The sequence below is a fragment of the Pongo pygmaeus genome, chromosome 6 (genome assembly GCF_028885625.2).
Source record: "Pongo pygmaeus isolate AG05252 chromosome 6, NHGRI_mPonPyg2-v2.0_pri, whole genome shotgun sequence".
NCBI lineage: Eukaryota > Metazoa > Chordata > Mammalia > Primates > Hominidae > Pongo > Pongo pygmaeus.
The window spans coordinates 65,097,612-65,119,769 of NC_072379.2; the positions used below are offsets into that span (position 1 = coordinate 65,097,612).

General features: G+C 38.4%; 1 protein-coding gene across 1 annotated transcript in view; it reads right to left on the bottom strand.

Annotated features, from left to right (window-relative positions):
* The window catches only part of DNAH11 (dynein axonemal heavy chain 11), a 355,283-nt gene that overhangs the window by 311,484 nt on the left and 21,641 nt on the right, over positions 1-22,158 (bottom strand). The window contains exons 7-9 of the mRNA XM_063667481.1: positions 16,413-16,643; positions 14,754-14,921; positions 5,638-5,754 (exon numbers count right to left, since the gene is read on the bottom strand). Coding sequence (XP_063523551.1) covers positions 5,638-5,754; positions 14,754-14,921; positions 16,413-16,643 — 516 coding nt within the window. The remainder of the gene's footprint in view (positions 1-5,637; positions 5,755-14,753; positions 14,922-16,412; positions 16,644-22,158) is intronic.

A 22,158-nucleotide genomic window follows, 5' to 3' on the forward strand; every position in this document is an offset into this window, starting at 1 on the left:
CCCTCTAGGTCACAGCATGAATAATTATACCAGATGTGCCAGTCACCATGACTGCATGTCTATGGCCGCTGGTACATCCACACGACCCAGCCACCCCCAACAGTGTCCTGGGGCTACAGTGGTGACTGTTACAAGGACAACCACTCCACAGGTGGATGACTCCTTTGACATGAATGGCCTGGCTCAAATCAATGCTTTGAGCTAATAAGATTCTTTCTCAGAGTCAGGGCCTGGCTGAATCCATGCCGGCTAAAATTATCAGTGAGCAGAAACTACTAGCAAGCAGAGGAAGTCAACTGATAGTGGGACAGGAGAAAGCAGACACACAGACTGAACAGGATCACATCACCAGCAAAACAGGAGTGGAGTCTCACAAACTCCTCTTGCTCAGTCAGTGGAGCCCCCTAGATTTCAAACTTACCTTCACTGCCAGTGTTCACAAGGCTTAGTTATCCAGTGAGTCTGATTTTGGATTCCCATTAGTCTCTTGTCTTGTTTACTACCCAATGTGGATTCTTTTGTGTGCTAGCATAAAATAGCTCTTTCCTTGCAAGCAAAATGATGTAACTAAAACATTTATTTGTATGTAACCAATGTTTCTATAGTGCTATGTCCCAGGTACTACATGTTAAGGGCCTTATATTATTACACACTCCAGGTGAGGAAACTGAGTTATCAGGAGGGAATGATTTTCCCAAATTTGTAACAGCTAGCGGCGGAGCTGGGATTTGAAACCAGGCAGTCTAGCATTTGGGTTTGCGCTTCACTGTGTAGCTTCTCATCAGCTAATATGCCATTGAAAGTTATGTCATTTTGTTATCTGATCATTCTGTGTGGGCTTCAAAATATGTTAGTTATTAAGCCTGTCATATGGGTATTTTCTTTGAAAGAAGACATCTCAAAATAACCAAGTATATTTACAGTGGTAGATAAACTGTATCCAAGGTCACGCCTTGTTTAGCAATATGGCAAAGGAGGGGGCTTTGTTCTTTTTGTTAAGGAGATAACAGGTATTCCCTAAAACTTGCTTCACTTAAAAAACAGCTTCGTAATAAAAATTTGCAAATATTTCCATAAACTACATTCACTGAAAATAAAACTACCACGAAAAAATTATAGAAACTAAAATGTAACTATAACTATACCTTAGGGGTCAATTTAGACAAACACATTCTGACTTTTTCTGGTAACATCAATTATAACTACAGTAGAAACTGCTAAATATTTTTAAATCTACTACTCAGGGCTACCTAGCAAAATGTAAATGATTAACTTTCTTCCCACAGCCATTGTTTTGTTGAGTTTGGGTTTCAAATAAAAATTATAAAGTAAACATTGCCTTATATATTTAACAAAAAAGTACATTCCAACAAGAATTGATAAGTGTATTTACTTCACAACATTATTTTTTTTAACACTTATCATACTGACCACAATGGAAAGAATACCATAAGCTTCCTAGCTACATCACATCTTGCCCACCAGGCTTAGCGGTCCTTAACTCCAAGTTTTCAAGAGAAAGTACATAGAGAAAATAGTCTGAGGTGAGGTTGTAAAGCCAAAAAGTAGTAGGAAAAGTCTCACTGTTTTAGGCAGTATACATTATTGTAATTGTTTGTCATCCAAAATGTATAAAAATCACCCTCCAGGAGGAGAGTAAAGGTCATTTCAAGCTCTTGCTTCTTTGTTCACAGTAAAACTAAAAGCTATTTTATGAAGAGTAGAGATGTTTTCTTTCACATTGACTTCAAGACTAAAGAGTTAATTTCCACCACGTTTCTCTTTCTAAATATCACATCTGAGATCTGCAAGGTTTGCCTTAATTTTGCTCCACTTCTCTTTCATTGCATAATACAGCTTTTCATAACACCATTGCCATTGTTCAGTGTAGTACATATTTATATTTTTCCTAGGTGTGCGTCTTTCAAAGATTTTAAAAAATCCGTGGCCACATAAACCATATACACTTCACATTTTAATACTTTTCAAAGCTGAAGTCCTTTCTAGACAATTTTTGTTTTTACACACTTCGGTTTACCTTCATGTAAATTTTAGAGAGCCATTCAGTAGTATTTGGGTTTGGTTTTTGGTGAGGACCAGCACTTCAGATTTTAAAGTACTATACTTTTATATTAGAGTAGAATAGCGCTCAGTTCCGGTGTCCTTCCTGGCCACGTCTTTGACAATAGCAGGTAGTGGAATAGTCATCTTCAGAGAACCATCTATAAATATTTTTTTCCCAGGGACCAACAGTAAATGGTCAGAGCTCATCATTCTATCCCTATGGATGAAATATTTCTCTAAGTACACAGCCTTGTAATTTTTTCCTCTGCCATTACACTTGCAGCAGTTTACCCTCATCAGTATGTTATTTCATTACTTGAACTACCAGTCAGTCCACCTAGCCTCAAGTAGTTATTAAACACCACTTTGTACAAGTCACCATGGAAGGCAATCTACACAGAAGCTGTGAGATGATGCCACACCCCCACCAAGCTTATGACAGTAGGATCTCATATTTGTTCAGTAAACAGGTCAAATACGTGAAAAGTTAAAGAAAAAAACCTTTTACCTAAGAGATTAAATTGTTTAGAAAAAAAATTAACTGACAGGTACTAGAACAGAATTCATATTAATGGTTGTGAAAAAGAGAGACTTGAATTGAAAATGGCAGAAGCCTCTGTAATTGAGATTTCACTTTACATTTTTTTAGTTATTTATAAAAGCTTGAAAGAAAACTAGCTCCAGTAGCAAAGAATATGATAGACTATCACACATTTAAAAAAATAATACTTGAATTCTGTTATAAAGGCAAGAAAAAATTTTATGACTCTTTGTTAAGTGAAGAACATTACAGTAGAGGATTAAAATATAATGTCATTTTTGTCAAAGAGAAACATGTATGCACATCTAGACAAAGAAAAAATAGTGGCAGTATTAAATGTAATAGTAATTATACCTGAGAGATGAGATTACAGGTCATTTTATAACAACAGGCTGTACATTTCGGCTGACAGCACCTGAGTTTCATTGAAGAGTTCTTATAAAACAAAGAACTATTTGATCCTCATGAATTCTTTCCTTTTTTTAATACTTTAAGTTCTGGGATATATGTGCATAACGTGCAGGTTTGTTACATAGGTATACGTGTGCCATGGTGGTTTGCTGCACTCATCAACCCATCATCTACATTGGGTATTTCTCCTAATGCTATCCCTCCCATAGCCCCCCACTCCCCAACAGGCCTCGGTGTGTGATGTTCCCCTCCCTGTGTCCATGTGTTCTCATTGTTTAACTCCCACTTAAAAGTGAGAACATGCAGTGTTTGGTTTTCTGTTCCTGTGTTAGTTTGCTGAGAATGTTGGTTTCCAGCTTCATCCATGTCCCTGCAAAGGACATGAACTCATTCTTCTTTACAGCTGCATAGTATTCCATGGTGTATATGTGCCACATTTTCTTTATCCAGTCTATCACTGATGGGCATTTGGGTTGGTTCCCAGTCTTTGCTATTGTGAACAGTGCTGCAATAAACATATGTGTGCATGTGTCTTTATAGAAGAATGACTTATAATCCTTTGGGTATATACCCAGTAATGGTATTGCCAGGTCAAATGGTATTTCTGGTTCTAGATCCTTGAGGAATCGCCACACTGTCTTCCACAATGGTTGAACTAATTTGCACTCCCACCAACAGTGTAAAAGCGTTCCTATTTCTCCACATCCCCTCTAGCATCTGTTGTTTCCTGACTTTTTAATGATCGCCATTCTAACTGGCATGAGGTGGTATGTCATTATGGTTTTGATTTGCATTTCTCTAACGACCAGTGATGAGCTTTTTTTCATGTTTCTTGGCCACATAAATGTCTCTTTTTGAGAAGTGTCTGTTCATATCTTTCACCCACTTTTTGATGGGGTTTTTTTTTCTTGTAAATTTGTTTAAGTTCCTTGTAGATTCTGGATATTAGACCTTTGTCAGATGGACAGATTGCAAAAATTTTCTCCCATTCTGTAGGTTGCCTGTTCACTCTGATGATACTTTCTTTTGCTGTGGAGATGCACTTTAGTTTAATTAGATCCCATTTGTCAATTTTGGCTTTTGTTGCAATTCCTTTTGGTGTTTTAGTCATGAAGCCTTTGCCCATGCCTATGTCCTGAATGGTATTGCCTGGGATCTCTTCTAGGGGTATTATGGTTTTAGGTCTTACATTCAAGTCTTTAATCCATCTTAATTTTTCTATAAGGTGTAAGGAAGAGGTCCAGTTTCAGTTTTCTGCATATGGCAAGCCAGTTTTCCCAACACCGTTTATTAAATAGGGAATCCTTTCCCCATTGCTTGTTTTTGTCAAGTTTGTCAAAGATCAGATGGTTGTAGATGTGTGGCATTATTTCTGAGGCCTCTGTTCTGTTCCATTGGTCTACATATCTGTTTTGGTACCAGTACTATACTGTTTTGGTTACTGTAGCCTTGTAGTGTAGTTTCAAGTCAGGTAGCATGATGCCTCCAGCTTTGTTCTTTTTGCTTAGGATTGCATTGGCTATACGTGCTCTTTTTTGGTTCCATATGAAATTTAAAGTAGTTTTTTCTAATTCTGTGAAGAAAGTCAGTGGTAGCTTGATGGGGATAGCATTGAATCTATAAATTACTTTGGGCAGTATGGCCATTTTCACCATATTGATTCTTCCTATCCAGATCCTCATGAATTCTTTATGTTAAAATGCTTGACTGGGGCCAGAGAACGTTAGTGGCTTCTCCACTGACTAGCCAATTCATTTGAAGGTCAAAATCAAACAATATCTTTTAAAAATCTGTGTCTGCTATATTGTTTGGCACTGCCATTCTCAATGAATTATACCCATGATTTCTTAGCCCTTTTTCTTCTGATATTGAACCCTCTGTTCCTCTTTTGGGACATTATCTAATTATTAATTTATACTTGATTTGTGATTTTTTTCTTTGTCAAGCAAGTTTTACATGGTGTTCCTATTCCTCATATTATAAGCTCTTCATCTGGGGACACTATTGAGATGCTTTTCTTTTATGTAACTCTTAACTGTATTTCATCAATTCTGTGACAAGCGTAACTTTATGTTTCAAAATCCCTGTGATTGAAATACATTATGCAGTCAATGAAATCACAATTATTTGGCAGCATTTCTTATGGTTACACAAAATAATGGTGTGTCTGATAATCAATGATGTCTTATGCCTGGGTAAATACATATACAAATTGCTATTTGTTTCAGTCAGAATAATAAAATAGGCAGATGAACCTAACAATCTAAACAATGGTAAATAAAAGAAATTCCTGAATTAAGGTATTTTTCACTTTTCACTGTGACTTAATTTTGAATCAATATTTCATTGGCCAGGCCAAATTTGCTGTGAAGATAATGAGAGCTAAAACACTGTGAATGCAAGAAAAGAACAGTAACTAAATGTCCTAAAATAATCTTGTCCAAAGTGTCATTATTCATTAGCACACTATTCAGTTTATTATTCAGTGAGCTGAATTTGAAGGGAATATGACTAGTTAACCTAGTTAATACTCTACCTGAATGAGAATTCACCCCTTCCATCTAACAGCCTATATTATTCATTAGTAAAACGTTTTTTATGATAGCTTCTTCAGAACTAACCTTAAATGCAGCTTCTAAGCCATTGCAGTTAAAGAAAGCTTCACAAATAATTGTCCCAAGCCTTCTGTCAAATTCCAGAGTTTTGGACTTAAATGCCACATAATCACTTTCAAATTCCTGTAAAATTCAAAGTGAAATATTAGTGTATTGGAAATAATCCAACAGTGAAAACAGCAATCACACAAGCATGACCTTACTTTAGCTCTCTTCTCGCTCGCTCTCTGTCTCTGAGTGAATTTATTTTTCATAGCAGGATTCCAGGGAAGATCAAGAAAGAGCTATATCTGACTGACTGTGCAAGTGCCACCTTACAGAATCACTGAAAGCTTAGCACTGTTCCCCTATGCTTTCCCGATTCTTTTCAGTGGCCCAGGCCTCAACAGCAGTGCTTTGGCTCACATGCTCACATAGAAGCCTCAGTCTCTCCTCCTTCTCCCAATTCATTTTGATTATAAATGAAAAAGTGAAGTTTCTCAGAAAAGAAAAAAGAACCTATCCTCATTATAACTTTAGTCCATCTATAAGTTTAAATAGGAAGAGTTTTTGTTTTTTCATGGAGTTGAAAATCTACATGGAAACACTATTTCTTCAGGTGAGAACTGAAATCCACAGGTAAGAAAACATCATTAGTGATACAGAGGAAACAAATACTCTTACATTTTCCCAGTTTCTTATTAGCATGCATTTAACATCCCTCAGTTTCCTCCTAATACATAACTATCCACTCCCATAGTTAGAATGAAACGGTGAAAGAATAACTATCGTCTTCATAGCATCAGAGTTGAGTCTCCAGTAAAGAAGTCCCAGGATTTCAGAAACATTTTGGTGCTTTACAATCAAAAGCCCTCTCAAGTACACACCACAGATTTCTCACAATGAAGGCCTAATTAGAAATAAACATCTCAGGGAGAGAAAAATATGCTAGTCTCCCTCCCTGATATCTCTCTGTCACCTCCCTCCCTCCTCACTCACTCATTCCTGAAAACAAATTTAGAACTGCACGTGGGACCTCTCCCTTGGGAAGTCCCACAAAAAATTCATACCTAATTTGTTCAAGTACAAATCTGAACTCGTTATCTTCTCTACAAAGCTGCTCTTCTTTTTATACACCCTAATAGAAACTTGGGCAACCTCCTTGACTTCTCTGTCAAGTGCTCCTCTAACTACCTCTGGAGTCTCTCTACTATCCTCCATCTCTCCAGGATGCCCGTGGTCCAGGTCACCATTATTGCTCATCTGGATATCTGTTAACCGCTTTCTAACTACTCTTTGCCTCTAGTCCTATCTCTGATTCATCCTCCAATGGCAGACTAAATAATCTTTTTTAAAATAGAAATCTTATCATGTCATTTTCTTATTTAGAATCCTTTAACTCACAATCTTAATTCAGAATTGTCAGTTTCTTATGATAACGTCCAAAGGTCTTAGCATAATCTATTGCATAAGACCCTATGTGGTCTGGATGCCACTTACTGATCCTAACTATTCTGCCACCTCTCCCAATTTCACACTCTCGGATCCAGCCACGGAGCCTTATCACATTCTGTCTCTCTCCTTCACCCACTTCTCACCTGCTTCATTTCTATTTATGTTACAGGTCTCAGTTTACATTTCACCTCCTCTGGAAAGGGGCCCTATGTAAATGTTCTCAGAGCACTCTGTACTCTTCATACCCCAGCACCAGGCACCCATGTGATAACTGCCTATCTACATTCTCCCTTGGATTTTAATCTCTGAGTGTAACTGCCGGGTTCTTTTTCTTTCACAATTACAGTACCAATATTTAATGGAGTTCCCAGGACATAGCTGTTTCTCAATAAATATACATTACAGAATAAATGATGTGCTAGTATTGTTCAGAAATCATTATAAAAATGTTGCTGTATTCTGAAAACTGCATAATTGCCTTTATTAGCATCATGAGAAGCTATTGAAGGGTTGTAATTAGAGAAAAGACATGGTTTGACTTAGTATCTAAAAGGCACTCAGGCTGCCGTGTAGAGAATAAACTAAGAAAGCCAAGAGGGGAAGAGGGAGCAGTTTGGAGGCAAGTGCAATAATCCAAGTCACAGAAAAGACCTGGAAATAATTTCAAGGCATATCTGAAAGAACTGGATGGTTGTTGTGAGAAAATGAGCAAGATTACAGATGACTCAAAGGTTTCTCACTAAGTAGCCCATTATATGTGCCATTTAATGAGTTGGAGAGACAGGCAAGAGTAAGTTTGGGGAGGGATAGGCAGGGGTTTAGATCTGAATGTAATTTTGAGATGTGCATGAAATATTTCAGTGGAGACGATGGGTAGGCAGTTGTGTTTGGCATATGTTTCTGTGGGTACACAGAAGCCAAGAGTTGAGCCTTGAGAACCTCTACCTAGATTTCAGAGAATGTATGGAAACATCTGGATGTCTAGGCAGAAGTCAGCTGCAGGACCACAGCTCTCGTGGAGAATCTCTGCTAGGGCAGTGTGGGGTTGGAGCCCCCACACAGAGTCCCCAACGGGGTACTGCCTAGTGATGCTGTGAGAAGAGGGTCACTGTCCTCCAGACCCCAGAATGGTAGATCCACTGACAGCTGGTAGATCCATACACCTGGAAAAGCTGCAGGCACTCAACACCAGCTGGTGAAAGCAGTTGTGGGGGCTGTACCCTGCAGAGCTACAGGGGTGGAGCTGCCTAAGGCCTTGGAAGCCCACCTCTTACATCAGCGTGCCCTAGATGTGAGACATAGAGTCAAAGGAGATTATTTTGGAGCTTTAAGATGTAATGACTGCCTTGCTGGGTTTCAGACTTGCACGGGGCCTGTAGCCCCTTTGTTTTGGCCAATTTCTCCCATTTGGAAGGGGAATATTTACCCAATACCTGTACCTTCATTGTATCTTGGATAACTAACTTGTTTTTGATTTTACAGGTGATCATGGAGGGTGAATTTCCTCTTTGTTGTTCTCATGACAGTGAGTTTTCATGAGATCTGATGGTTTATAAGTATGTGGCATTTCCCCCTTTGCTCTCTCTCTGAACACTATGTGAAGAAGGTCCTTGCTTCCTCTTCATCTTCCATCATGATTGTAAGTTTCCTGAGGGCTTCCAGTTATGCTTTCTGTTAAGTCTGTGGAACTGAGAGTCAATTAAACCTCTTTTCTTCATAAATTATCCAGTCTCAGGTAGTTCTTTGTAGCAATGTGAAAATGGACTAATACACTACTTTAAAATCTTTTTCAAGTAATTCCAAAATCTCTATTATCTTGGTATTGGCATCTACTGACTGTCTTTTTTTCACTCAGTGGAGATCTTCCTGGTTCTTAGTATACTAACTGATATTCTACTGAAATTTCATATTGTTATAACACTCTCTTATTTAAACCTTTTGTTTTTGCTGACTTTCTCTGATGCTGCTCCAGCCTCATTATAATAAAGTAGAGACAGAAGTCCAGGTTCTCCACTCGGCATCTATTCATCCCCCAAGGGTGGGCGGGGCTCCTTGTAACAGCTGGGCTGGGACTTCCAGTTCCCCATGTGGTCTCTACTGATGCCACAAGTGCAGGTGGCCTTGTTACCACTTGGCCTCAGGGTGATAGTCCGGACTCTCCATCAGGTTTGCTCCAACATCAGGCTGGGTGAAGAAGGAAATCCAGGATTCCCACATGGTCTCCAGATACCACAGAGAATGAAGTTCATTCCTGGCCAGCAGGGATGAAAATCATGGCTCCCTATGTAGTCATCTCTGACATCACCCCAGCAAGGGTGGGAGCTGGAGCATTTTCAGCAGACAGGGTTTAAGTCTAGGTTCCCCACTCAGCTTTTCCTGGCAAGGGGAGGGGTGGGGCACAGTTTCTTCCGTGGTGTTTGGCTAGAGTGGAGACATGATGGCTTACAAATCTTCTTTTGTGTTAAGCTCTCTCCTTCTTGAGCCTTTGGCTAGGGAGAGATCAGGCTTTTACTGGGCTTCTTTCTGGTCTGTGCCCACTGGCATTTCCTGGTTGCCAGTGTCTTCAGCTCCAAGTCTGGATTACTTCAGGCAACAGGAAAATCCAGGGAACTCATCATCACATTGTTGTTTCTTGAGTCCCAATATCCTTAGCCACTCTGCCTTTTTCTTATCACCTTTCAGAGTCTTCTTATGTCTGCTTTATATATAATGGCCAGTGTTTTTTTTGTTTTGTTTTGTTTTTCTCAGATACTGTTATTTTATTTCAGAAATAAGTAGTAACACACATAGACACATTTCTCTTCCTGCCTAGAAAACCACTACCCCAAAGTAAGTTTCAATCTTTCCCATGCATGTTTTCACACTTTTGTTATAAACATCATAATATATATACATAAGTGTGCATTGAACACTTTGTTTTTACATTTCCTTGAAATACACTTAAGAATTCTGTCTTTCTTAATTGTTTACAGCACAAAGACCAGGTCTTCACGAGTAAGCTGAAATAGAGCATTGACACTGATATTAGGCTAATTTATGCCCACAAAATGCTTTGGCCTAAAATATTCTGAGAAGCAAGGAGAACATCTGTCTTACTTCAAAAGAGCCGTTTATAAGCACAATCTCCCACTTACTTGCTTGATAGGGTCTTGGCTTAAGCCCCAGAAAGGATCAAACACATTATCCATACCCTCTATCAAAGTCTACATCTTTCAAGAGAGTCTTGAGTCAGTATTAAGATCTTCTGGGATCTCAGACCTTGGCTTCCTTTTATCTCCTCTCCCCTACAACCCCAAGAACAGTCCCTTAAACCAACTTGGTGCTTCCTTTCTGGGCTTCCTGCAATAGACATTTTCAAGGGCTGTTTGTGGCCGCCGTGCTTGCTGAGGTCTTTCAGGCAGGCAAGGAAGACACATCCTTGGAATATCTATCAATCCTGTACAAGACGAATCGCTGTCCTTCTTGGGTAATTAACTTCCTGCCAAGCAGCTGTTTGGTCTCCTCAAGGGATAATACCATGGTGGAGCCTGAGAGTTAATCTCCATCGCTGGCAGGTAGGATACTCAGCAGCAACAAGATCTAGAGGAGTCTCGGTGACAGGTGAGCCATGCTACTGTATAATGGCCAGTGTTTTAGTTGCACTTAGTGGGAGCAATAGGGAAAAGTACATCTCCCTCTTTCCAGAAGCAGAAGTTTCTAATTAAAATTTTAAACAATGATATCTACTAAATGACATTTTAAAATAAATAAGATAAACTTTAGTATATAAATCTGATGGAATGCGCAGTTGTTTTAAGATGAGCAAAGCTATTGTAGTGATACAGAATGACTGCCAAAATATAGTAAGTGATAAAAGCAAGGTATAAATGCTATTAATGCAAAAGCAGAAAACAAAGGAATAAATATATGTATATGCCAGTGCATGCACCACATATCTCTGGAACATTATGTAAGAAATTTTTAATAGAGATGCCTTTGGGGAGGAAAAATGGAAGACTAGGGAAAAGGCCATAGGGTGAGAAGAAAGGGAGTAAGTTTTTACAAATGTTACCTTTCCAAAAGAATTACTAAGGAAGGTTGCTAAATAATTCATTTAATCTTGAATAATATGCAGGCCAAACATGAAAATGCTGTGTATGACTAATAAAGATGAAATCTGTATAATTAAAATGAGAAAACACTACATAAAGTAATAGCAAAAGAATAGTTCAGTGAGTGAGAGCAGAACAATAGACTCGTTCTAGGAATCAGAATACAACCTAGTACAGATGAACTAAATAACTACTTTTAAAATATATTTTAGATTCTGATATCATGGTAAGCAAGGCACCTGAATAAAGCTTCCCACTGAAAATCAGCAGAAAAACAGACACAGCAACATGGATCACTCCATCTCAGCCCACAGGTCCTCAGGTGAGTTCCCCCAGATGAACTTATTCCTTTCATTTTAATGAGGATGCAACAAGCAAGATAAATACTAACAGGGTGGTGCAGTGAAAAGAATGCAGGGGCTGGGCATGGTGGCTCATGCCTGTAATCCCAGCACTTTTGGAGTCCAAGGCAGGTGGATCACTTGAGGCCAGGAGTTTAAGACCAGCCTGGCCAACATGGTGGAAAACCCCATCTCTATTAAAAATACAAAAGTTAGTTGGGCATGGTGGCACACTCCTATAATCCCAGCTACTTGGGAGGCTGAGGCAGGAGAATTACTTGAACCTGGGAGGCAGAGGTTGCAGTGAGCTGAGATCGTGCCACTGCACTTCAACCTGGGTGACAGAGTGAAACTGTCTGAAAAAAAAAAAAAAAGGCCAAGTGCAGTGGCTCACGCCTGTAATCTCCTCAGCACTTTGGGAGGCCAAGGCGGATGGATCATCTGAGGTCGGGAGTTTGAGACCAACCTGGCCAACATGGTGAAGCCCCGTCTCTACTAAAAGTACAAAAAAATTACCTGGGCGTGGTGGTATGTACCTGTAATCCCAGCTACTCAGGAGGCTGAGGCAGAATAATCACTTGAAGCCAGGAGGCGGAGGTTGCAGTGAGCTGAGATCGCACCACTGCACTCCAGCCTGGATGACAGAGTGAGACTCTGTCTAAAAAAATTTAAAAAAAAGGAAGGAAGGAAGGGAGGGAGGGAAAATAAAAGTATGCAGGGCTTGTGGTTGAGAGTTCTGGATTCAAACTTCCATTCCACCAACTGGAAACTATAATCTCAGGTAATTTAGTGAAACTGTCATTTGCCTGGGGGACCACCCTCTGGGTTATAGTGAAAATTAAGCAGGTATATAATGTGGGAAAGCTCTGGCACAATGCCTGGCACCAGTACTTCGTCCGTAAATATTAACTGGCTCTCATTAACAGAGACTAAGTAGAGCCAAGGGGTTACCCTCAACAAGAATAGCTACCATCTTTGCTTAGGTATCTGAGGGATTTCATCAAGAAACACCATAGAAAGACAGCAAAATTACTGAGTCTAATATTGCTGGACTAACTGTTCAACATCAATAATGAAGAAAGCAAGTCTCTTCCCATAATTGTCTAGATTTCAAACAGTCCCCTAAGAAGATGTCAAAGAAAACACCTAAAGTAACATTCAATAATTGAGAAACCCAAAACCATTTTTATGGGCACACCTGATAAAATCCCCACATTCTGTAGATGGACCACAGCAGCAAACCTTTCGGTACACCAATAAAGGCTCAAAGCCTGATTAATAGGCTTGAGATTGATGAGAAGAGAAATAAACAACAGCATTTCAAAAAGCAAATTACCAGTGATCATTTCTTTAATTTACTGGAACATATTTAAACCATGGATATACCAAAGGGCAGAATGGCTGACCCTGACACACTTCCCTGTTATATAAGCACTAGTTTTAGTCAGAGGGGATGGGGCAGGAGCAGGAACATGGAGGTGAATGCAATGGGAGGGGAAGGGCAGAGTTTGGGCATGTATTCATATGTACATACAAATACATGCATATACTAGGTTGGAAGTCATTTGTTAAAATAATGTCTCAAAAACTACCAACTGATTTCATCATGAAGTCGAAGTAAAAGGAACTCAGCTAAAAAGCACCAAAATGAACAGCTTATTAAGCAAAAATATATGATAAATGCAATATTTTAAAGTAATAATGATAGCCAAAACACATTTTTTAAAAAACAATGGTTGTTTTCAACATAAGTATGCTGATTAAGTTAACTTTTAGTTAATTCATGTTTTAATTTCAGGGAATGACCAAAATCAAGGAGCTTCTAGATTCTAAGGCAAGAATCAGACAGGAGGATGAAGGGAACTTCAGGGGAAGGTTATGATGTCTCCAACCAGACCAAAGATCAGAGGTAAACCCTGCCCACCTTATCTGCAAAATAGAATGCGCTTCCAAAATACAAATACCAAGCAGATATATATCTCAAGAGTAAATGAATTTTCTATTCCTACCTGTTTGTGACTATGCAGGCTTTAGGCAGAGACAGGAGTAAAATCAGGACCTTTGGCATGGCCAAGGTAGTGACGTCAATTAAACCTGGCCACATTCTCTAATTCTGGCACTCTGAAAACTTGCCAGTTTTTGTAACTGTAACAAAATCAAGACTCTCTTGCAATTCAAATGTCCCCAAGGATCTTGTGCAGGCTCAGTCTCACACTCCTCCTCCACTAGCTCATTCAGTGGGGCTAACCTAGAGGCTCTCTTAAGAATCCCATTCTGTACATATTTATTGAATGCCTTCCAAGTGCCAGGCATCTTACAAGGCTTTGGGGATGAGCTCACTCAAATTATTCATCACCATGATCCTAGGTTCCCCTTACTTTTTCACAAACTGTAGGGCCTTGGTTTAGCAAAGGGTCACCTATTACAGCAGTGTGCTTCTACCATTAACTCCACTTTCCAAAACTGACTATAATTGAGAGGGCTTAAGTTTGCTAACTACATCCTTATAAAGCTAACATACCGCAGTCATACATTTCAAAGAATCAGTTGTTTGGCCAAATATAAACAATAGTGAATAAACTCATATTACATATACATAATAATAAGAACAAGAGCTAAATCTTCATTCTTTTGGACTTGGGCTTCGCTGTTCTTGGCAAACTACTAAAATGAAGCTATTTTTATCCTAGAACTGCAGGGATGCTCACAGGTAGCTCCCTGGCTACTAACATGCTGGAACTGACAGAGCACAGAAGTAGCTTAAATCAGAAAGGTTCCCCCTTTCCTGTGGTTGGAAATATGAAATTATAATCAGCTCTCAAGAATAACAAAAATTATAAGAAACAACCAATATGTTAATGATACACGTAATGAATGGGGTGAAACCAAGTGTTCAGGTGAATCAAAAAAAATATCCAGTGATTCAAGAAAAGGCTAAAATAAAGCACGAGTTACATGGACATCAGATCAAAATGAATTCATGTGGAAAGTTTCTGTTTAGCATACACAAACAAGATACAAATTCAGACTGAGGTCTGCAGTTTTATCAGCCGTCATTCTGAACTGAAAATGCAAAAGCTTAAGTTCTGATCCCTGATCTACTAAGTAGCTACAAGACTTCAGGCAAGTCATTTAACCTCTTTTGGTCCTAGAGATGTTGGAATGGATGGTCCCTATTATTACTGTGACCTATCTTCCTTTTCAGCTATAAAATTATAGGATCCCATGAAATGAAAATGCAAAGGTACAACATTACCATGTTATTGCAATCAGATGGGTCATAAGTGCTCTGTTTAAAAAGTTTATAGAGTTCCATAAATTCTTCGCTCATCTCGTGGACTTGTCCATTTAAAATTGCTCCTTTGGTACCACCAAATTCCAGTCTTTCCAGCTTTTCAAATTCCAAAGTGGTGACAAATATATCCTTTGTAAAAAACACAGTAAAGACCTTTCCACTACATTGAGCAGCAAAATATTTTAAAGTTTCAAATCAAGAACATTTTCAAATGTTTAAAATCAATGAGTCAACGACAGAAAATGACAGAAAATAAATTTTTATGACAGAAAATAAGTATTATTTAATTAAACAAAGTCATTGCTAATTTTTAAAATTACTCTCCCATTTTCATGTTTATTAAAAATTAACTCTCACTGGCCAGGCACAGGGCTCACACTTGTAATCTCACCACTTTGGGAGGCCGAGGCAGGAGGACTGCTTGTGCCCAGGAGTTTGAAACCAACCTGGGCAACAAGGAAAGACCCTGTCTCTATGAAACATGAAAAAGTTAACTAGGCATGGTGGCGTGCACCTGTAGTCCCAGCTACTTGAGAAGCTGAGGCGGGAGGATCACTTGATCCAGGAGGTCAAGGCTGCAGTGAGCTGTGTTCACACCACTGCACTTCAGCCTGGGTGACAGAATGAGACCCTGTCTCTAAAAAAAAGAAAACAAAAACTATCTCGCAGTAGAAGCAACCTCTAATTCACCATAACTAGACATATAACTCCCCTAATTCTATATCCTCCTAAACATAAGTCAGATCCCCAGGTAATATCCAAAACTTCTGTTTTCATCACCCCATACCCGGCAGTGAGCCTGCTTTATTGAAAGCGAGCACATGAAACTGTTAAGGAAGGGATATGTAAGCTGCCCTTCATTAGGTATTTCACATTCAGAGACCGAAGAGGCATTCAGCCTCATTTAAGTGATTATGAGAATTCTCAAGACATAAAGCTCTAATTTTGAATGGAATAAAAGAAACCTTTATCAATGACAATGCCCAAAATTCTTAGAGCTTTACAAAGAAAATAAGGCAGTGTCATCAATTTAAACTTAAAAAAAAAAAAAAAACTAAGCCAATAGACACCATACAAATGTAAGAATGTGTAGGTTGTATATATTTAATTTTTGGTTTTAAGGTATTTGAAAACTTTTACACGGAGCACATACTTTTCCATGTTTTATTTTTACAAATGGTTTTAATATTTTTGTAGCATAGCATATATTCATATACTAAAAAACAGTGTGATAATTTAAATTATCCAATGGGTTTTAGGGTATGAAATACCAATTTTAAGCATTAAATATATAAAAGGAAAAGTGGATTTATTTACAGAGGATTAGCTTACTGCTTCCTGATTTACAACTCTCTTCCAGATTAGTAAATTCTAAGAGTCACTGATTATACTCAATGTAATAATGGAATCAAAAATGAACTTTTAAAAAATCCAAATTAAAGATTTAAAAAATGCCCTTGTATCATCATAGCATTGGCCTGCTGAGCTCCTTATGAGAATCACTGAGAAAGGAGACCTCCACCTATGATATAAAGTAAACTGTTCCATGAATCATGTGAAAAGCTACTGGCTTTTTGCACCCACCTTCCACATGAATAAATAAAATCAAAAAATGAATACCTCCATTTTTATTAAACGATCAAGAAACTTGTCAAATCTGCAAAACACCAGATGAGACTGGAAATCCCATGGTCTCAGCTTTCTTCCCATAAAATAGCTTGCCAATTTTTTTCTATAGTTGAAAAAGGAGTTTTTGAAAGTCTTTAAGATGTTAACAGCCACCTGCACCTTTTCCAGTGACTCTTCTATTTCTCCCCTCAAAAGGTCCTCAGGTGAAAGGTAAGCTATTGCCTAGGATTTAATGAAAGGGAACAATGATCAAAACTATGTTTAACAGTTTCTCCCTGTAACCATCTCTGTTTCAAAGAATCATTTTTAAATGCCAGTATCTAAAGTTGGGCCAGCAATGCTGAAAGAAAGAAAGCACAAATTCTAGAAATTCAACTACTTGGACTTCAATGACATACTTGTATAAGTTAGAATTATATACAGGAGACCCTACTATTTCTGGATTTTTACATTCTAGCAAATGACTAAATTGTTGCTAAGCCTCATTATATGACAACTGTCGTGTAATTTGCATGAGTGTGCCTGCCAGCAAATATTCTGAACAATCATTTTCTCATATAAAGAATACATAAGCCAGACAAGGAAATCTATCAGAACATGAATTTTTAAAGTATGCTCACTTTACCTGGTAGTTCAGGGCCATTTGCAAAGAGAAAGAGCTGATTAGGAGTGTGTAACAGTGGAAATTCTTTCAAGTTAGCAAACTTCTCTTCTGGGGGCTCAAGTAACATTATAGGACATACAATCTAGCTGACATGTGCCACATGAACTAGTTTTGAATAAAGGAAAAGAAAGGAAGAGAAGAGAAGGATAAAAGAAAAGACTAGAAGATCCATGTGGCACTGGTCAAATTCTCATGGGACCAACCAACACTCCCAACTTCTTCTCTCTTCATATTTGGTATAAACATTCAGAATTCCCCTCTTCAAGGACCAAGAACCTCTGCATTCTGAAGGTTCTTTTGTATGCTACCTCTTCCTGACGCATCTTAACCTCATATAAATTATAGGTTTAATTTGTGTGCCTTCAATTTTGTGGTTGCTTAGAATGTTGTTCAAGATGTCAATGGATAATGTAATGAAAGCCCTGAGTTCAAAATAGCAGAGGGAAGCACTTCTTCCCTAAATGTAGGCATATGACCTTTCATTTCCCATTAATGAAAACAGTTTTACATGCAATATAGGCTCTGTGCCATGAATTTGTAAGGCAATAAGGAAATCATTCATTTAGTGTCTAAAACCCCTACTGATTAGACTCCTTCCCAATCTATGCTTTTATTTCCCAGTCAGGTTAGATAGAAAATTAACCTCCACATGAGGGCTGCTATAATAGCAAGTCATTCAGGGCAGTAATGAGAACCACCAGGAATCCCTTAGCAATGTGAATTTTAAAAGAGTTTACACTTTGGTATGGCATATGGTGTATTCCATATACCTTTATCTCTATGTATTCTTTATAGTAAATGTGTCTTTTTAGGATGCTGAAAAATCTAAGGCAAACGACTATATCTTTTGCTTGAGTGGCCCTTTCTGCTTTAGCAGCCCTCCGTTACCTAATTACTTGTATTTAAAGTAACATCCCTAGGACAAGCCATGCTTAATGTTTATTCCTGGCTGGCCCTCACATAGATGAGACAATCATAGACAAGGACTCTCCTGTTCATACAGCCCACTGTTGAGTAAGGCCTCTTAAGATAGTACTTAATGTCCTAAATGACAACACCCAGTCTGTCTCCTTGCATGGGGAGGCAGAGTGTGTGAAGGAAAAAGCATGACCTGACGCAGGGGCTGGCTGTGACCCTACTAGGGGCCGGCTGTGATCCTACTAGGGGCCACGAACTACTTTTGGGATACTAGCTAAGTTGTCTCAGAGATCTATTTCCTTAGCTGCAGAATGAGGGAAATGAATTAGGTGAACCTCAAAATCCCTTTTAGCTCATAAACTCGAAATTCTTTTCTACCTCTCACAGTACCCACTCTGGAGCATGCCTAACCACACCAGCTCTATCATCTCATACTTAATGGTACCAGCACAAACAAGTTAAAAGCCACTAGATTTAGGATGAACTAGTCCCACTTCAGAAGTCTTATAAACTAAAATACTGCTAACCAACTTATTTATCAATAAGCTAATGATCAATTAACCAATTTACCAATGATATTGTTAGTTTGAGGCTCGTCTCCCTGCTGCTGCTTCTCTATTCTTTTGGCTATGTTTTTAGGGACTGTTATTTTAGCTCAGTGCTGACAGCTCTACTCCACACTCGACTACTCAGACTTAAACTCTTCCTCACTTAGGATCTTGTAGGTGACAATGTCTACAATAGATACACCAAGCCATGGAATAGACAAGGTAGTGGCTAGAGTGATAATGACACACAAGGACCATGGACTAGAGTCAGGTTACCAGAGAAGAAAGGCAAGGCATTAAGACCCCATTACCAAAGCCTGTGCTAGCATGCAAGGTGAACAGGTGATGCCTTTTATGTGTCTGGCCTAAATAATGATGTTAATGGTCACTGCTGGAAAACAAGAGAAAAGAAATAGATTTGCTTTTAAAGTAACAAAGGGTTTCTGACTCTGACTGGCATTCCAGTCATAAGGTCAAGCATATAATGAAACTGAGTAAAGTAGATCAGAAACGACAGTGAACAGTGAAGGTCATGGTCATCTAGACAGCACCTGTTTCACCTAAAGGGGCATTTGAAGCTATAGTCACTGGCTGCGCCTATGGGGATGGTGCAAGCACTGTGGCAAGATCTCTGAGTTTTCAGTGGAGGCTGAAATGCTGGCATTTAAATGAGATCTATCCAATTTAAGTATTAACAATTTTAAATTAAAAATATTATACAAAATAAAAACACTGCATTGATCTTTGGGCCAAATGAGTTGACAGCATGTCAGCTTATGACCTCTAATATGTAACATAGAAAGGGTTTGAATTTTCACAAAAACTTGATCAATAAATTCATGAAAGCAAAGAGCATGTAGGTGACAAGAGGAAACACAATTATAGAAAACATAAAATGTGTAATCACACATATCATGCAAGGTACAAATTTAAAAACATGTTACCACTAGATACCCAATAAATGACCCCAAGTTTTTTTAAAGATGGCAATGCTCCAAGTTGACAGGTCATAGTGAAAGCTTTTACACATTGATAATAACAATGTAATTGATATAAGCTTTTAGAAAATAATTTGTAAGTATTAAATATTGCTCAAGAGCCATGAAAAGATTGTACCCTTTGACCAACATCAGGAATTTATAGTAAGCCAATTATTCCAGTCAAAAGAGGGGATCTTTGTATGGTTTTTTTCTGCATGTTGTTTATAATCAAGGAGGCTGGAAGCAACTTATATATACAGCAATAACAAAATAATCTTTCAAGAAATTAGTACAAAATTGTATGCATGATAACATGTATAAATATATCTAAGTTTGGGAGGAAGGAAAAATAAAAATGCTTTAATAATAGAGTGATGAAACTCCAGAACCATTTCCATTGTTCCAACATTATGCAATGAGAATATTTTACAATTATCATTAGCATACCATGTATTAGGTCACATTTAGACATTAAAAATACTTATTTTAAAACATGGAGCATGGTATAGTGGGTGAGAACTGTATTACTGACTTGCTGGGTTGGAGAGTTACTTATCTTCTTAGGCTTCGGGTTTTTTTTTCATTATAAAATGAAGCTACTAATAATACTTATGTCATAGTGTTGCTATGAGGGTTTAACTTTTGAATTTTTGTAAAGGGCTTGGAAAAGCTCCTGAACAAAATAAGCACTATATAATGTTTGTTAAATAACTATATAAAAGTAGTAAAATTGGTGGCAGGGTGGTTAGTGCTTCAGGGAACCAGCTATGGACATTGGCTAATTGTTAACTTTTGACTCCTAACATGTTGGGCATATTTACCACAAAGTCTGAAATCTGCCGTTCATAGAATCAAAGGAATTGGGTCAATGAAACATTTGGATAGAAGCCAGAACTAAAGAACAAGAGAAGCCACATTATTTTATCAGGAGCTTGGCAGACTCTAGCTGTTGACAGACTAGAAGCCAGGGATGAGAAGTTTACAGGCTTACAGGTAAACAGGACTTAAAATAAGTCACCTATGCTAACAAATGGTCTCCTCTGTGATTTATACATTAACAAGGATTTACAGTGAAACAGTTTCAATTATTCTCAAAATGAGAAATAGGTCCCTAAAAAGGGGTTTGGGGGAAGTGGTGGTTATAGTTTTTGGCCCTGCAACAGGGATTGTGGTGTTTTACACCATTAGGGCCCAGGGAACCTGTTTAACAAAAGGGCAAAACTGAGTTTGCCCAACAGAGTAACAGATATTGAACAAAACCAGAGGAGATGATGGCAAAATATAGCAAGGAATCGACTTCTTGTTATCTTCTACCAACAGCTGCAACTAGCCTGTAAGTCAATAGTTTGGGTAAAAGAACAAAAGGCAACTAACATTTACTGAGCCTCGATTAAACACCAAGAACTATGCTGGGCATTTCACTCAGGTTATCTTTGAATCCTCGCAATAGCCATGGACTAGGCATTATCCCCACTGACAGATGTGGAAACTGAGGAGTAATTTAACTTCCCTTAAGTGAGTCAATTAGATTTGAATCCAGGTTGGTCTAGGTCCAAAGCTTTTCCCACACACCACTCTATCTTTTCAGAATCAGAGAGGGAAGAGAGATGAAAAATATTAGCAATGTAACCTTATACTCCAGAAACTCTAAGCTGCAAGTCTGCAGACCTGTTCTTTGGTCTGGCTTTCCTCCTAACTTCTCAGGGAAATTGAGCAAATAACATCATTTTTCAAGTCTTGGTTAATTCATTTGAAAAATATCTGAATTGTGTCCATTCAAATGGATAAATATTGAAAGCCTAACTCCCAATGTGACTGTATCTGGATATAGGGTCTTTAGGAGGTAACTGTGATTAAATGAGGTTATAAAGATGGGGCCTTAATCCGATAGGACCGTGGTCTTATAAGAGGAAGATGGCTAAGTGAGGACACAGTGAGAAGGCAGCCAGCCATCAGCAAGCCAGGAAGAGGGCCCCACCAGAACCTGAGCACGCTGGCACCCTCATCTCAGACTTTCAGCCTCTAGAACTGTGAGAAAATAAATTTCTGATGTTTAACCTACCCAATCCACAGTACTTTGCTATGGCAGCCTGAGCAGATTAAGACTAAGTGGTTCCAAATAAGAACACTAGATTATGCAGCATCCAAGTATCTTTTAGCTCTCAAATTATGTAATACCCTCTGGTACTGTGAACATGGAAGAATCCACATTCACACAGACAGGACGAGGACACAGAGGGAGGTGGTCCTTTTTTTTTTAAATTTTTCTTTTTAACATTTTGCAGATTGAGTAAGGAATGCAGAAACAATTATAAAAGAGATTTTAAAAGATCAACAATGAATCAGAATTTTTTCAATACAATTCTACTACTTTTTTAGGATTTTCTTTTTGCCAGATGCTCTTAACTTACCACACTTTCCAAAAGGCTTTTATCAGCCAGTGTTTCTGTGAAAACCGAAGGGAAGGCTACAAAGAATGTACTACACATGTCTGTCTTTTGCTGGAAGCTGCCTTAAAGCCTTTTGAAGAAAGGTACAGATGTTAAACAAAACCAAGCAACAACTTGTCCTTTGATTATGTCTGACTTATTTTCATAGCTCCCTGCCATTTAGGATTAAAAGGTTAC